This window comes from Amblyomma americanum, chromosome 2 (genome assembly GCF_052857255.1).
Source record: "Amblyomma americanum isolate KBUSLIRL-KWMA chromosome 2, ASM5285725v1, whole genome shotgun sequence".
Taxonomy (NCBI): domain Eukaryota; kingdom Metazoa; phylum Arthropoda; class Arachnida; order Ixodida; family Ixodidae; genus Amblyomma; species Amblyomma americanum.
The window spans coordinates 159,082,887-159,100,688 of record NC_135498.1 but is presented as its reverse complement, the minus strand read 5'-3'; the positions used below and the strand labels follow the sequence as shown (position 1 = coordinate 159,100,688).

The following is a 17,802-nucleotide window of genomic DNA, read 5'->3' as shown; positions in this document are numbered from 1 at the left end:
GTCTGTGAGTGGCTTTTGCCGCCTGATGCTGCTTTCGACAAGATTTACGACACCGCCAACCGGAATGGAAACGAAACGGAAAGTTTAAAAAAAGCGCTCCTGGAGTAGCAAAATGATGGGAAACAACGCTAGTCCAAAAGTGCGCTTCTGAATCACAAAGAATGGGTGTTTATCTTGCAAAGACTACTTTTGACGGGAGAGAACCGCAGAAAATCCAGTGCCAATTCGCGACTGACGAAATTCTCAAAGGGCCTCCAAATTACTTCCGGAAACGGAAGCAAGGGGATATAGTTTTCTTCATTAACGACTTTGTTCGCCTGACGAGCTATAGTAAATTTTGCCGCGAATGTTTCGTTTGGTTTGGTTTACGGGGGATTCACGTTCCGAAGGCTATAAGGGGCGCCGTATTGGAGGAATTCGAAAAATTTCGAGCACCTGGGGTTCTTTCACGTGCACTGACATCATACACCACACGGGCCTCTAGCATTTCGCCTCCATCGAAATTCGACCGCCGCGGCAGGGATCGAATCCGCATCTTTCGGGTCAGCAGCCGAGCGCCATAACCACTGATCCACCGCTGCGGCAGCATTTGTTTGGAGGGATGAAGAGACTGTATGCGCAGATCTGTTTGCTTATATTACAGGTACCGTAAGGATAACAGTATTGAATTTTGATGCTTACTGAAAGTAGTTGGTTCATCTCTTTGCAGGTACTTTGATGCTTGTTAGGCAGTAAAAAGAAGCGCATCCAGCGCTCAGAAAATGGGTCCTTGAAACTGCATTTTTCCCTCTGCTCAACTCAAACTGGTGACGCGAAAACAGAGAGATGCTCCGTTATCACCACCGCAACAGTAATGGCGGTGTAGGCAGCCCTCAGGGACCTGCATGAAAAAGCTGTCTTGACGTCACCGCTGCTTGCTAGTTAAAAGACATATAGCGGTAGTCGAGCATGAGGTCAACTCACGGGATATCGAAGCCGTATTAGTAGAAATTATCACCGGTCGAAAAGACAAGGCTAGTCTCTTCATCTTAAACGTGTACAGCACCCCCCAGCAAAGAAAGGCACGTTTCCGCGCCCTCTTCCGCAAGGCGATTAGAGCAGCTGGAAACAACACACTCATAATCTTAGGGGACTTCAATGCCGCCCACCAAGAATGGGGCTACAATAGACACGATCCCAAGGGCAGAAAACTATGGGAGGACATACACGAACTTAGCCTCACCCTCCTGACGGACCCTAACTGCCCGCCCAGAGTGGGAAACAGCATCTGTGCAGACACCACCCCGGATCTCACCCTTGGGAAAAACACGAGAGACGCGGCCTGGGAAAACACGGCTCAAAATTTAGGCAGCGACCACATTTTTCTGGCTCTCACCCTCAGCAAGGGCGTCAAAACACGTCGCCTCAAAAAACCCAAGATCACTGATTGGGACATGTTCAGGCAAATTAGAGAAAATGGTGAATCGGAAGGCGATATCCAAAACATAGAGCAATGGGCGGAGGAACTTAAGCAACAAGTCGAGAGGGCAACCACGACCCTGCGAGAAGACGATGCGCCAGCGACGGTTGATAGCAAACTCCATCACATGTGGGAAGCGAAATGCGGCATGGAGAAACGCCTCCGGTCACAAAGATGGAACAGGAACCTTAGAAGAAGGATAGCAAGGCACAACAAAGAGATTGAGGATTACGCAGCAAAACTCTGCGAACAAAATTGGTGCAACAGATGTGACGAGATGGAAGGGAACATGAGTCTAGCTAATACGTGGAGTCTACTCAGACACCTGCTTGACCCTGATAATTCGAAAACCCAATCGGGCATAAGACTTACGAAAGCCAGGCACACGTTTGAGGGCTCGGACAGAGAACTCATGGCAAAATTAATTAATATGTACATAGGAGATACAAAAACCTCACTCCTGCCGGAGTACAAAGGACCCCCAAACGAGGCCCTAGACGCGCCGATCACGGAAGCAGAGGTTCGCGCCGAAATATTAGGCCTAAAAACAAAGTCGGCCCCTGGTCCAGATGGCATTACAAAGAAGGTCCTCCGAAACTTGGACGATAATTCCATCCGCATGCTCACCAAATACATGAACATCGTATGGGACAGAGGCCGCCTCCCACAACAGTGGAAGACGGCAAACGTGATTTTAATACCGAAGCCGGGCAAACCCCCTAAGCTAGAAAACTTACGGCCAATCTCTCTAACATCCTGTATTGGGAAATTGATGGAACGGGTAGTCCAAACGCGCCTAACGCGTTTCATGGAGCTCAACGATCTGTGGCCGCACGAAATGGTAGGGTTCCGACCCGGCCTGTGCACACAAGATGTAATGCTCCGCTTGAGACACGACATCATAGAAAATAGCACCAAGGACGCGAGGGTAATATTAGGTCTCGACCTGACGAAGGCCTTCGATAACGTAAAACACGCGGCAATCCTCTCTGGCCTCCGAGAGCTGGGGGTCGGAAACAAAACGTACGGCTACATAAAGGACTTCCTGTCGGGTAGAACGATAAAAATAAGGTTTCAGGACATTGAATCCCCCACCGTCAAACTAGGTAGTAGGGGTACGCCGCAGGGTTCAGTGCTGTCCCCATTCCTCTTTAATGTTGCCATGCGAAATCTCCCGGCAGAATTGAGAAAAGTGGAAAACTTGAAATTAAGCATGTACGCGGACGACGTCAACCTATGGGTCACCCAGGGCAGCGACGCGAACATCGAGGAGCGCTTACAAACGGCAGCAGACACCGTAGTGTCCTATGCGGCTGAAAGGGGCCTCTCGTGCGCTTCCCAAAAATCGGAGCTCTTTATCTACAATCCGAAGGCGCTCAGGCACAAACGCCAGATAAACATCAACATAACAGTAGAGGGCCAAACAGTGCCAAAAGTCGAGCAGATTAGGATCCTGGGGCTATTTCTACAAGCGGACGGGTACAATGATACAACGATAAAGAAATTGAGTGCGTACACCACGCAAGTCATGGGTCTGTTCAGGAGAATCGCACTCAAGGGTCGAGGCCTTAAAGAACGAAGCCTCCTGAAACTAATGCAGGCTTACATCACTAGCCGCATATGCTACGCCACACCATTCCTAAACATCAGATCGGACGAAAAGCAGAAAATAGACGCACTCATCAGACGATGCGTGAAGAGGGCTCTGGGACTCCCCATCTCGACCTCTACTGAACGCCTCCTCGAAATGGGTGTGCACAATAATTGAACGGAGCTAGCGGAGGCTGTGCGCATGGCACAACTGGAAAGATTAAGCAAATCTACCACGGGCAGAACCATCCTTGGCTGGGTGGGGCTGCAGTCAGACAGGGGGACAAGCCAACACGCGGACATTCCACGAGGATGCCGCGAACACATAACAGTGCCCCCGCTACCTAAAAACATGCACCCCACATACAACGGGGAGAGGAGACGGAAGAGGGCCGAGACTCTCGCAAAAAACGCGGACAAAATAGGGCCGAAAGGAGTCGCCTACGTGGACGCGGCTAGCGGAAAGTTGGGGGCGGCGGTGGCTGCGGTCGTTGACGGCCGCGGCGTACCCGTCGCCGCCGCTTCCGTTAGAAGTCGAAACATAGACACGGCCGAAGAAGTTGCAATAGCGCTCGCTTGCGTTGGCACGGAAGCCAGTACGATCATTAGCGACAGCAAAACAGCTGTCTGGAACTTTGGAAAAGGGAGGGTCTCGAAGGAGGCAGTGAAAATCTTGGAAAAGGGAAAACTCGATAGACGAGTTCGAATAATTTGGACCCCCGCGCACGAATCCGTCCCCGGCAACGAGGCGGCGCTCGAGCTAGCCCGAGCACTCTACTTCCGGGCAGCCGCAGAGCCGCCTGGTTGCGAAGGGATGGACGAGAGGCTGCAGACATACAAAGAGATCATAGAGCACTATAGACTTGGTAGACGGTCCCTGCCACCACCGGACCGAGCGCTAACAAACAGGGAGGCAGTCGCATGGCGGCGCCTGCAAGCTGGGAACTTCCCGAACCCCGTTTGGCTCTACCACACGCAAGTGGAGGAAAGAGCCGACGATAAATGCGCGACATGTGGAGAGAGGGGTACTTTAGACCACATAATCTGGCAATGCCCTGGTTCCCCGGGCGCCAAGGAGAACATAAGAAGTAGAGAAGCCTGGGAACTGATGCTGCGAAGCGAGTCCCTCGACCACCAGCAGCAAGCCATCCGCCTGGCGGCTAAAGCCGCGAAGAAACACTGTCGCTTCGCCTGTCTTTAGTCGCGGAGACCCCTGCCCCCGTTCTCCAGGCCTGCGTGCCGGGGATGGGGAGTAGGGGGTCTCCTACATCGGTGGAAAATAAAGTTCTTACTCATTCACTTGTGGAAAGGAGGGATGGTGGCGCTACATTTATTTCATTCAAGTGTGAAAGCACTACTTAAAGCGGTCCCAACCAAGCATCTTGTGCGTAGCCTCGGAGTCACTCGTGCAGGCTGGGATTAGTTCGGAGGAGCAACGCGTCAGCTGGAGCCAATGGGAGGGTGACCTTAGTGTGACCTTGGTCGAACCAGCACAGCAGCAGGCCATGCAGAAATTAAATTAATATTGCCACGACTGGGTTTCAAACCCGTGGTGGCGCGAACAGATCAGCTTCGCTGGCCACTGCATGCGAGCACTACGCTATAACTGCGGCCGATCACGCCTTTTTTTTATTCGAGAAGTGTGCCATGAGGCATAAGTTGAAAAAGGAAAGGGGGAAGGAATGCACGGGATTGAAAGTTAAAAGAAGGAGTGAAGAACCGTTGCGCTGAGGTAGTCGCAGAGGTTGTTAATAAAACGGTTGTCCATTGTCCACTTCACGAAGTCACTTTCGCGGTTCCACCGCAGGCCCACCTCCCTGAGGAGCCGTTTTCTGATAGCAGCCGTCGCTGGGCACGTCCACAACAAGTGCCGCACATCACATATGTCCGGTGCAGCGCCACAGTGAGGGCACCTGTCAGGTAGTGGCAGATCTTTGGCACGCCACCGATGACGGACAGATGGTGTCAGAGCCGCCCCTGCCCGAATCCGGCGCACGGATACCTCCTCCTGCCGAGTAAGACTACTGGGGAGAGGGTGCGAACACGGAGGAATTAGAGCGCGTGTTCGCTGGCGCAGAACTTCGGAATTGGAAACGTGGGACAGGAACGGATCTGGGCGAAGAGGGGAAGGTGGCGGATCGTCTAATGTATGAAGATGAGTCATAGCATCCGCTTGAATGTTATGTGGATCCTGGGCATGGCCGCGAATCCAGTGTATGCGCACAGGACATGGATACTTTGCGCAGAGCACATGAATAGATTGTGAAATCTGGAACGTTCGTCGAACAGCCTTCAGCTGTTTAAGGGCGGCGCGGGAGTCGGTGTAAATGTGAACTGTATTGAATGTTGGAACGAGCGGAAGGGAAGCAATGGCATTGTAAATGGCTTGAAGTTCCAATGCCAGGGGAGTGCACGTACCCGCAGTATACGTTGCGCGAGAGTTGAGATGCGGATGAGATGGACTATACACTGCAGTAACTCCCCTCTCTGCAGAATGAGATGCATCCGTGTATAATATGCACCCTTCAGGCAGATACGCTGCTGATACCGACGGGGAAACAGTGGGGCGATTATCAGTGAGCTGGCAATAGGACCACGGTGGAAGTGTCTTTAAACGATGAAGTTTGAGAGACTGTTTTCGAGCTCTATTTGCCACCCGTTGGTCGATGATTTTACTGAGTGTATTAAGTTGGGCGAACTCCTGTAGCACAGGTATGGGTGTTAAACGAGGCAGATATGTTATGACGCGCATAGCCTAACGATTGATAGCTTCAAGGGAGTCCCACTGTCTGCGGGTGAGACGTTGAAATTGAGCCTGATATACTACTATCCGTGGCTGAAGGATAGAGCGCACAAGCTGGCGGGCCGTATGAGCACGTGCGCCACCAGAGCGCATAGCTTTGCGACGAATCAGACCTAGAGTAGCGTGAGCCGATTTACGGGTGGCTGTCAGCCACGGGGGCCAGTCCCAGATGTATGGAGGAGAAGACCAAGAATACGAACAGTTTCTACCTGAGGAATCAGAGAATTATGTACCGTAAAATTTAAAGGGGGAGCTTTCCGTAAGGCGGCTTTATTTCCAATTCGATTGAAACATGATTTAGTAGGAGAGAGTGTTAGACCCAAAGGTGGGAGGCGAGATGTCAATACATCCAGCGCGTGTTGAAGGACCGACTGATGAATTGACGCATCTGGATGACAGCACCACAAGGTGATATCATCGGCATATGCAAGCACGCGGATAGATGGGATGGTCTCTAGGGCTCGAACAAGAGGAATTAAAGCCACATTAAATAATGTGGGGGCGAGTACGGAGCCCTGCGGCACTCCTCTATTGGAAGTGAAATTACCAAAGGGCTTTCCGTGGACACGCACGCTGAAGGTTCGATTTGCTAAAAAGGCGTGAATGGAGAGGAGGAACCGGTGAGGGAGACCAAGAGTTTGAAGGGAGGCAAGAATGGCAGAGTGAAGGATGTTATCATATGCCTTTGTTATGTCTGTAGCGATTACGGTTCGTACAAGGTGACTCTGTGGAGAGTGGTCAAGCACGTCAGCAGCCAAAGTAGCAAGGCCGTCCTCCGTTCCAATTTGTGGGCGGAAACCAATTTGGGAATCTGGGTAACAATCATGGGATTCCAGCCACCATGATAAGCGTGCGGCTAGAATGTTTTCATAAAGCTTGCAGATGGTAGGGGTAAGGGAAATTGGACGAAGGGCCGAGAGAGATACTGGAGGCTGACCTGACTTGGGGATTGGAACCACAATAGAATGCTTCCAGTCTCCCGGCATGACGCCAGAAGGCCACAATTCGTTAGAAGTATCAAGTAGGGTTTCCAAAGCCCTCCCTTCCAAGTTACGGAATAAGGAGTTAGGTATGCCGTCGTGCCCGGGAGTAGTAGTAGTTTTTAAACGGTCAATGGAGGCCAGCAGCTCTGCCATGGTGAGGTCAGAAGTAATCCCATCGGGGGGCTCTGTTACCGATAAGTCAGGTGGAGACGTAGCGGTGCAGTCATGGTTTGGAAAAAATTGACGGGCCGCTTGTTGTGCAAATGTGTCCTCATCCACATTTAGCGCGAGGCGAATGCTCTCTGTGTAATCTGCAACCTGAGAAGGGCGCTCCATGGCGTGAAACACTCTCCAAAGATGTCGATTGCCCTGCGTAGAGGACAGGCGGGCACACCATGCAGCCCAGCGTTGCCTGCCTAGCCGCTTTGCATAGCGCCGCGCCCGTGCGGTAGCGCGGTGAAGAGTAGGAAGAGCCGAAGGGTCATCGGGGTGACGAGTAGCGTAAAGATCCGCCTGGCGACGAAGAGCCCACAGGTTCAAGAGATGTATGTCCGGGTTTGGGTCGTCTTCATTTACAGTAGTGGTAATAGTGTGAGTAGCGAGAACAGCAGATAGAGTAGACAATGCTGAAGAGGGGTTTAATGTAGATAAATGATTGTCTGCGCGTACACAATCCCATGATGTTATTCGTACAGTGCGGCGTATTTTCCGTAGACGCGTAGGCGTGAGGGAGATAAAAATAGGGCTGTGATCGCTACCCCAAGTATCAGAATCAACAGCCCAACGAGGGTTACCGGGGCCCAGCCACCAAGTCAAATCAGGTGAATACGGGCCACCTCGTGGGCGGGTAGAAGTATTCGGGTGGTTTAAAAGTTGAAAGGAATGATCTGAAAAGCTCCCTTGGATGTGTGAACCCCTTGAGGAATCCGATGGGTAACCCCACGCAGTGTGTGCGCCGTTGAAGTCACCACCAACTAGAATAGGGATACCCGAGTTGGTAGAACGTAGAAAACGAACCCATCCCAGATTGGGAGATGCGGAGCCAGGACGACTATAAAAAGAAACTAGAATAAGGGGTGTGCGTGCAGGTTTTGCGAGAAGGGCGACAACCTCTTGACGTGTGTTGCACCACCGTGAAAGGTCGAGCGGTGTGTGCGGAACTGAACTGTGAATATAAATTGCAGATTTACCTGGGCTGAGGAAGGAGGCGGTGCAACGGCGATCAGGGATAGATGGTGAATGGTATGCGCAGAAACCTGAAAGGCGTGGGAGTGCATTATGTTCTTGCAGTAGGAACGCCCATGCATTCAGCTTTCCGTCGCGAAGGAGGATGTTCACTTCAGAGGCCTTATTAGCGAAACCTCGACAGTTCCACTGCACCACCACCGATGATGATGCGCTATCCATGACGAGGCCGAAGAGCTTCCACGATGAGGGATGTCACCTGCTTCATCAGCGCTAATATCTTGTCCACTGTCGGGGTAGCCACGGCTAACAGGTGGTCGGCACCTGATTGTGGGCCAGTGCTTACCCTAGGTGATTCCTGTGATGATTGGTCCCGAGTTATGAGAATTCTTCGAGAGGATTGAGAACGACGCTGTTCCCGGCGCTGGGTGAGTTCGTCTAGTCGGCTGCGAGCCTCCGCGATTGCATTGTCTAAAGCTGTGTCTTCATCTGTGGTATCCACATGTGATGGATGCACTGGACGTTTGGGCGTACCATTTGATCCGGGAAGGTGAACCGCTTGTGCATATGTACGCTGGCGAGGAGACGTATGGTGAGCAGCAGGCTCAGATAAAGGAAGTTCAGGGAAGTCGTTGTCGTCACATGCGAGAGCTGCAAAGCGATTACTTGTAGGAACATCCATTTTTGCAGGTGACTTGTGAAACTTCTTCGCTTGCTTCTTCTTTGGACAAGCGGGGGAGCGAATGTCATGGTCCGGCGATTTGCACAGGGCACAATGAGCTGTTGGTTCATTCATGTCGGCCACAGCTGCTGGATTAGGGCAGGTATTTTGCATATGTCCTTCTTTGTGGCAGTGATAGCAAAAAATACGACGAGGTCGGAAGGGCTGTGGTTTGACGATCGCACCGTAGTAGGTAAGGTACTTCGGGAGAGTCAACGGGCCTTGCAGGATGAGCAGGTATGAGCCCCGACGACCCATAGGCCGTGCTTGCAGTACATGAGTTGAGCAGCGAATATTTGCGCGCACCTCCTCGGGAGGGCTCGTGCTGTCGACATGATAAACCATGCAGCGGAGTGTGTCAGGACCAGATGCAAAATATATTTGCACCGGGACATGCTTGCTGTCATCCAGGGGGATCCGCGTAACTGCGCATAGTTTCTGGGCGTCCATCAAGGATGACAAGTTTACCGTGATGGTGTTCGATGGGCGATGGACGACAAACCCGCAGTAGTTCGAAGAGCCAAGGGCATGGTCAATTGTGGCTTGAACATTCCGGGCAGGGATGGCAGTTATATCAAAGCGCAATGTAGGCTTGATGGTAACGCGGAACGAGTTCGCAGCAGGCGGAAGAGAGCCTTGACTCACGGGAGTCATCTGTGGAGGAGGCTCAGACGCTGGTGACGGCCCTTGGTGGGAAAACTGAACTGGCGCGACGGGCACAGTTTCTTGAGGGAGTGCCACGGGCACGGAGGCGGTAGAGCAGTCCATGTCACAGGCCAAAGTCGTAGCATCGGAAGACGGCGCAGGCTGGAGGCCCAGAGGCGCTGACGATTGCGTGGACGTGGAGGCTGCGTCAGGTGGCAACACAGCGGGCATCCGCGTAGCCGTCGTCGACAACGCAGAATCCATGCAGACGCGTAGCGCGGCCTCGCTCGGCAGCACCGAGCTAAGCCTAGCTTGCCCCTGAGGGTTCCGGTTGGGTTTTCTCACTTGAGAATGCGCCTGCCGTGCCGGGAATTTCCCCGCAGGGGCGTCGTCAGCATTCGGTCTCACGGAGGGCACTGTCCGACCCACGCCACACTCGAGAAGACAGCGAAAAGTGAAAACAGACCTAGAAGCAGACACGTATCCACCCACTAGGTCTTCGTCTTCTTCCGATCACGCCTCGTGCTAAACTGCAACACAATCTTGCGCTATGCGTTGCACATCGTCTTCTTCAACTTCCATTTGTGGCGCCAACACACCAGGTCAGCTTAACCGCAATAAGAAATTAATCTTAGTGTAATGTCGCCGCCAGATGTGCCGACGACACAGCAAGGCAAAAGCACGAGCCAATCAGGATAAAGACATGCTTTCGCACGTCTACTCGGTTGAACTACGTTAAACCTTGGCACATTATTTACCTTTTCTAGCTTAAGAAAGCTCCGATTTGAGAGAAACTAGCCTCTTGTGCATTAGTGCACAGTACCGCCGCGGTAGATCAGTGGTTATGGCGCTCTGCTACTCACTCAAAAGATGCGGGTTCGATCCCGGCCGCGACGGTCCCATTTCGATGGAGGCGGAATGCTTGAGGCCCACGCACTGTGTGATGTCAGCGCTCTTTAATAACCTCAGGTGGTCGAAATTATCCGGAGCCCTCCACTACGGCACCCCTAACAGCGTGAGTCTCTTCGGGACATTGAGCCTCCAAAAACAAAACAAAAGGCAAACCTTTAGTAGACAGTATTTTATCGATGCAGGCTCAGTTCAGTTTGATCTTAGTGTCGATTGAAGACACACTAAATTCCGCGGTGGTCACACCAGTAGCACTGAGATTTATGGAAAGTGTTCTTTAAAAAAGGATTAAAATTTCCGGCGTTTGTTGAGTATTTTAATTTCGTCTGTTCTTTCCAGCGGCGCGTATTGCAAAAAGTTGCGTCTCTGCTTGTGCTCACCTTATTTGCCCGCAAATAGCTGTTAGGTGTATCGATGCGGAAACCAGAGGAAATTGTCATACTGTCCGTTACATAAATGTTGAAAGGTTGTGCTACCGGGGCCTCTGCGAAGGTGTTATGAAATATTTATTCTGGGTAGCATTTTCGCCATCGTGCGTTTTTTGCATATTTTTTTGAAAAATTCAGAGCCCCTCAAGTCAAGACCAACATTTTGCTCTTTTCAGCGTGGTACGCCGTAGTCCAATTTGGTGTAGCGACTAATGTCATGTTTGCTGACCTTCGCGTTCTGTCGTCTTTCTTTTTTTGTTCAGTGTGACTACTTAAGCAGACGCAAGAAGTTCACTTCAATGTGCATTTTCCAAAAGACTGCGGTCAGTGTGTTCACTTGATTTCCCTACTGCATCATGGGTAGAGGTGCACGCCTGCTTCCAATTGCCGTACGCGCTTGTAAACACGTTAGCGCAGCTGAGAGAACGTACTTAAAGAGTCTTACAACATTTTTTTATTGACGTCTGTTATGGTTCGCGTGAATAATTTATATGACACGGATACAGATAGCAAAGAAGTTCTCCAAGCGAGGTGCCACAACGGGTGGTAATGCAGGAAAAAACTTCATATGCAGACAAGCAGAATGTTGCCCTCGTGACTTCCAGACGATGTCGATTTCCCATTTAATCCTCTCAGTTGAGTCTCTCAGTTGCACGATTTGGGAAGCTCAATAAAACAGTACTACACGTGCACGCGGCGGTATTTACAGCCCATGATAACCCGCTTAAAGTAAAAAACTTTCTGATGCTGCTGCGTGCGAAAACGCTGAGGTAGCTTGCTAAGTAATCGCCGTCTGGAAACTTATCAACTTCATAGCAAGACTCTATCGTTTTTAACCACTGCTTTGTGGAATTATTACATGGTTTAGCATTGCCGCTTATTTGCAGCTTGCCATCTTTCTTACCCAGCACTCGCATTTCGAAGAAAGCAGGCGTGCGGGAAGTGCTCACTCTGTTCAGCTGCGTTTCGAGACTCCCAAATCTACGTTTTACACCGCACTTCTTGATCTCCGTCTTGCCTTATGTATGGTTTCACTTTCGGAATGACACAAACACACCTGTTTTGTTCCGCCTCTTCATTTTTTTCTGTGCAAACGCATGTTTTCTCATCATGCTGCTCTACATCGATGAGCCCAACTACACATTTTTGGAAAACGCCCATTTCGCAGACCCTCTTCGATTGGCAATTGACCGTTTCCGGAAGGTTGCCGATCAATGGACAGAATACGTGGCCCTGCTGAACAAAACGAGGTGAGAGAAATGATTGCCATTTTCTCTAGTGAATGTGGTGTTAGTCGCACTGCTATTGCGCAGTAAGTGCAGACTTTCTAGAAACTAGTAAATAAAAGGTGACATAAAGAAAAAACGTTTGCTCTAATTAAATGCCTGCAAACATGAAGGGCGTAATTCAAGCCTGTTTTATGTAAAAGCAAAATATTTTTTTTTGTTGAAAATGCGGAACCCGGAAGTAGAAAAGTTTTCAGAGCTATAATTGAAAACGTTACCTGCATTTATTGTCATATGGGGCACGGACTGCTTCGAACTGCCTCTGCAATTTTTGAATTTGCACTTCACAAAACAGTGAACTGGCTTTCAACGGGCCAGTGTTAAGGCTCCTCTTCTGCACAAAATCCGGCGCCGTCGGCGTTGTGAGCGAAAAATCCCTGGAGCAGCAACCTAGGTGGGCTACCCAGGTCACCTGACCTCAAACTACCCACCGGATTGTGTGCAAACTGACCACCGTGGAAGGTGGAAGTTAAGTTAGTCACCGCCAGAGGCTGCTCGAGAAGAGCAACCTGGATAGCACAAGCCCGAACGGTGGCAGCACCTGCCATCGCAGGGCACTGGCCCATCGCTTAACCTCTGAGTCTCTGGGCCAGGATTGGTCTGAAGACTCTTAGACATTTGTGAGCGTAAAGTCGAGAATAACCAATTTAGCATATTTGGCCATGAACCCATAATGCTATCGCGTCATATCCTTAAGGCATAGCTTAAGTGCTCCATCCAAGTTTTGAAATGTCCGCTTCGGGAATGTTTGTACCGTATTTGATAGCGTGTTGAAGTTGACTATCTATGAACACATACCTGCGCAGGGCCACGGATCTTCGTTTTCTCAACGACCAAATGATGCTCGCGGAGCAGGCGTTCCTGAAGACAACGGGCCTACCTGGGCGGCCACTGACTCGTCACCTACTGTGGGCACCGTCGGAGTTCGACAGGCACCGCATCACAGGGTTTCCGGTATTCGCGGATCTCCTCTTCTACATCTCCCAGCTCCCACCCGAAACGCGCGACCAAGGCTGGAAGAATGTGCGCTTCTACTTGGCAGATGTGCTGGTGGCACTTCGGTCGGCTGGCGCTGCTCTTCGCATCCCTGCGCTATAAGAACTGCTTCCCGAGTTCCTTAGCTTCTGTACGTGGCATGCATAGAACAGCGAAAATCGTGGCACTCGATCCTCAGCACCCGAACATCCAGTTAATTCTTGGGTTCCAGAATAAGTGGGTAAGCAGTCGGGAAACTTATGGCGCATGCCTAGCTTCGGTCACAATGGCTCATTCACGCTGCGTGCTTTATGTGGTAAGTTTATATTATTGTCTCTATGATGCTGACCATATTGAAATTTTTCTAATGGGCACAAAAGCTCATTCAGCAAATATTGTGCAATAAAGCGCTGTCATTTCTCGATTACTCTATTTACCTCTCTTTTTTAATACGTGGAAGCTGCAAGGCGTTGACCATGTCGACTGGGAGATGGCTTAAATGCCCATGGTAGAGAGAAAGGATACAGGCTGGCTGGTGTGTGTTGCTGTACTTTAGTTTCTTAGAACTAGAGGCACGTTGGAGCAGCCCCTGAGAAAAGGTTCATGTGCCAACAATCTGGCACCAGCTTTCAACGTTACGAACGCAGGATACGCAGTCGCACTATTTTGACGGTCGCAGAACGGCATTTGTGAATGCGCTTCTTAATTCCTGAATGGTATGCCAATAATTACTATTCACCCGGATAGATAGCTAGCCCTGACAATCCTCCTTTAGGCGCAGCGAAACTCCCAACTGCACATGCTTTACACAACTCAGGTACCAGTGATGGACCAGTTACTTTTTTCTTTTCAAATACATTTACGAAGGAAACATTCCTAAAAACCAAAATGAAAATAAGCGTCAACAGTTAGAAGAGCAAAGCTGCGCGATGCCGACTGAAGCAGGTAAAATTTCTAGCCTACAAAAGGCAGTGAAATCGTCATGATAAAGTGAATAGTGCTGAAGATGACTTGTTATTATTGGGAATATTGAAAATACCGTATTGTATAGTGAACACAAGTCGTGAGTGTGCAAAAAAAAAAAGAAATGAACCTTAGTCATATATTGTACCGGTAAACTGTATTCTTAAAATTGTATTTTTATTAGACCCCACACTAGGCGGTTAGTCACGCTGCTTAGCATTCGCACAACGCTTTCATTCGCAATGAGGTATCTTTATTGCGAGCAGATGTTTCTAAGAACTTCGTCCACTTTTATTCAATGCATTTTGGGAAAATTTTAGTTGAAAAACAAAAGAATAATATTTGAACTGATAAGAAATAGTGGATACGAAATGGAAATACAGTAGCTTCCGTCAACCGGTGATCTTCAAGCCGTATGCCAGCATATGCTTCGCAACTCTGGTCGTGGACACCGCCGGAACTGAGCACTGCTGCCGAAAAAATTCAAGTAAGACCGCAGCAATTGGGAGATTATTGTTTTCTCTCACGTATAATGCAATGCTGTGACGTAATGAAATAGTTGTAACCTTAGGCTGTAGCGCCAGAAAGCCAACTTAGCCTGATTAGCTGAGGCATGTCTGAGGACATTGTTCACATGGTGCTCTATTTTCTCCAGCGGATGCTTCGAAACTCCGAGTACTTTACAGTTTGACTTCAGTCTAAACAGTCGTTAAAGACAGGGTATTTCATGTGAAGACGATGTTTTTTTTTGGTGTTTAACGTGCCAAAGTGACTCAAGCTATGATAGACGCCGTAGTCGAGGGCTCCGGATAATTTCCACGACATGGGGTTCTTTAACGTGCACTAATATCGCACAGTGCGCGGGCAACCAGCATTTCGCTTCCGTCGAAATACGACAGCCGCGGCAGGGATCGAAACCGCATCTTTTGGGCCAGCAGCCTCTCACAATAACCACCGAGCCACCGCGGCAGCGTGAAGATGATTAGGTCTCGGGATACTGGGCAATGCATGCGCGTATATGAATATTGGTGTGGGGATTAAGAGATCGTTCATGTGCTTAGTTACCCGCGCTACCCTTTGCCATTATAAATTACATGATGAGAGCACTGACACCTGCTTATACTTCGTCGCGACATACGAGAGTGCCAGGCATCTTATGTGTTCAGCTTCATAACCTCGAAAATGCTGTCATTTAACGCAGTCATGGAATATGATCCGACAAAGAACGAGGAAGTGGCGGCGGTCTGGCACCGTTCACTGCGTAGAGCACGAGGCTGGGGAGATTGCAGAGGAGCAAAACTGATGATGCTGGTAGATTGTTAAGGCGCAAGGGCACTTGTGTTGAAAGAGCGCCACGGCACAAGGTATTTTTGATCTAATCAAGGTGGGTTCAGAGCCCCATTTCCCAAGCATTTCACCCCAAAGAAGCCGAGCATCAGACCAGGAAAAAGCTTGTACCCATTGTATCACCGGCGGGTACCCGGCGGCCCTGAGGATGGAACCCCGAACCTCTCGCATGCGTGGCGGATGCTCAGACCACTATGCCCGCTGCAGTGCGGTGGAGCAAAACTACTACCAGGACGATATACCGGCGCTAGGGGAGAGTTGGCACTACAAGTTTAATCGGACATGCAGCACTAAAGGGGATGGATGGAATAAACTTTAATGTCCAACGAAAAATGTGATCTACCTACAGCCCGACACGCAAGTCAGGAGGTGGGTGCCGCCACCTCAGATGCAGGCTGGGAGGTCTTGGGTCCCAGCAGCCTCTTCAGCCAGTTGGACGAGCACGAGCTGGAGCTCAGGGTCAGAGCTGCGCAGCAGGGTCTCCTAGGTGTCTCTGCTGTCTATATGGTGCGTCCCCTCGGGAGTGTACGGGCATTCCCATATTACGTTGTGGAGGGTTCCTCTCACGCCACAAAGATTACATTTATTGCTCCTGGCCTCGGGGAACATATGGTTCGCCATTACCGGGTGCGGATACGTACACGTTTGCAGTCGCCTCCACGCGACTGCTTGTCTGTTGTCTAATTTCGGGTCTCGCGGGGGTGCCAGTCTACACTCCAACCTGTAATGCTGTGTGATCTCCCCATATTTTAGCATCCGCTTTCCGCTCCCTCAGACATCGAGGGACCCTGTAGCGGCTCGGCTGTAGAGTTCTCGAGCCAGCTCGTGGGCCGCATCGTTGCCGGGGACGGCTTCGTGCGCTGGAGTCCAAATTATTTGAAGTTTCCGATCCAACGTTCTCTAGCCTAGGACTCTGGCCGCTGAGGGTGAGGTCCTTCCCTTGCTAAAATTTTCCATGGTAGTTTTGCTGTCACTGATGACCAACATCGCTTCCGTTCCAACGAAAACTAACGCGATCGCAATTTCCAGGGCAACTTTTATGTTCCGCCCGCGTAAAGAGGCAGCTGCCACGGGATTGGCCCGGCCGCCGACGACCATTGCAATCGTAAAATCGCCACCACCTCCCGCCGTGACCACATAGGCCACCTTATGTTCCGAAATTTTGTAGAATCTAGTTTCTAATGCCTCGGCTTGTTTTTGCCTCTGTGCTTCTTATATTCTGGGTGCACGTTTATTGGCAGGGGGGAATCATCAGATTTTGTCTGACTGCCCAGTCTACCTCCAACTTTTTCGTGGTACCCCTATACGGTTTTATTCCAACTTTGGTGAGAATGGCTCTTCCTGTACACGTGGTGATAAGATTCAATTTGAGAGGTCCGCACCGCCTCTGGCAAATCTGCCCATGTGTTGTGTAGCCCTAGAGCCATCATTCTCTCTGTGGATGTGCACATGGGCAGACCCAGCGCTTTTTTTACGCATTTTTTCATTAGAGACCCAATCTTTTTTTTCCACCGATTTAAAATCTAGATACGGCGTTTCGTAGCTCACTCGGCTGAAGATGTACGCCTGTACCAGCTTAATAAATTTTTTCCTTTAACCCTCGGCCCCTGCTGGCCACCCGCCTAATTAGGCTCAGAGTTTGCATCGCGTGATTCTCGAGCCTGCTGATAGTCTCGCCATTATGTCCGTGTGACTGGAGAATCAGGCCCAAGATTCTGATTTGCTCGACTTTTGGTACCTCCTTACCCTCCACATAATTCTGATCTCCGACGGTGGCTTGCACCTTAAGTGCATCGGATTATATATAAATAATTCTGATTTCTGCGGTGAGCATGCGAGGCCTCTCTCTGCCGCGTATTTGACTATGCTGTCGGTGGCGGCCTGGAGCAGGCTTTCGACGGACGAATCACTTCCTCGGTTGACCGAAAGGGTGACATCGTCCGCATATATACGAAATTTTAATCCCCCGAGCTTTGCAAATTGCTCGGGGAGCCCTCTCATAGCCACGTTGAAGAGTAGGGGAGACAGCACCGATCCCTGAAGCATACCCTTACTCCCGCTATGTGTTGTTTGTTTCATACCGGCTATTTGGATCTACTTTGTTCAAGCCACGCTGTATTGTTTTTGGATGACATTTTGATCTCCGAATATATTCGAAGCCTCAGTAGTTAGTGCGCTCGGCTTTGAGCCTGAGTTGCCTGGTCCGAACCTGGACGCGGAGTACGCGTTTCGATGGAGGAGAAACGCAAAATGGCGCCTGTGCGCTGTTCGACGTCAGTGCACTTTAAAGATTTCCAGGTGGTCTAAATTGTTAGAGATCTCCACTATGGCGCCTCTTTCTCTCTTCTTTCGCTCACACCTTCCTGCCTTCCCTTACAGCGGGGTTCGGGTGTCCACCGTGATGTGAGACTATTATTGCGTCATTTCCTTTCCACAAAAAAACAATTTTCATAAACCAATTTTTCAATTTTGAACCTGACACAGCTACCGCCCTCTCCGGGTTGAAGG

The 17,802-nt window shown here is 50.2% G+C and overlaps 2 protein-coding genes across 3 annotated transcripts in view; one reads left to right on the top strand and one right to left on the bottom strand.

Annotated features, from left to right (window-relative positions):
• LOC144121919 (aminopeptidase NAALADL1-like) overlaps positions 1-13,415 on the top strand; it is a 66,431-nt gene extending 53,016 nt beyond the window's left edge. The window contains exons 17-18 of one of the 2 annotated variants that reach the window (XM_077655359.1): positions 11,892-11,973; positions 12,816-13,415. In XM_077655359.1, coding sequence (XP_077511485.1) covers positions 11,892-11,973; positions 12,816-13,107 — 374 coding nt within the window. In that variant the 3' untranslated portion in view covers positions 13,108-13,415. The remainder of the gene's footprint in view (positions 1-11,891; positions 11,974-12,815) is intronic. The other variant, XM_077655358.1, reaches the window with a different exon arrangement.
• A 924-nt stretch (positions 13,416-14,339) lies between these two features.
• LOC144120164 (uncharacterized) overlaps positions 14,340-17,802 on the bottom strand; it is a 38,334-nt gene continuing 34,871 nt past the window's right edge. Inside the window, exon 6 of the mRNA XM_077652591.1 lies at positions 14,340-14,417. Within this exon, the coding sequence (XP_077508717.1) occupies positions 14,340-14,417 (78 nt within the window). The remainder of the gene's footprint in view (positions 14,418-17,802) is intronic.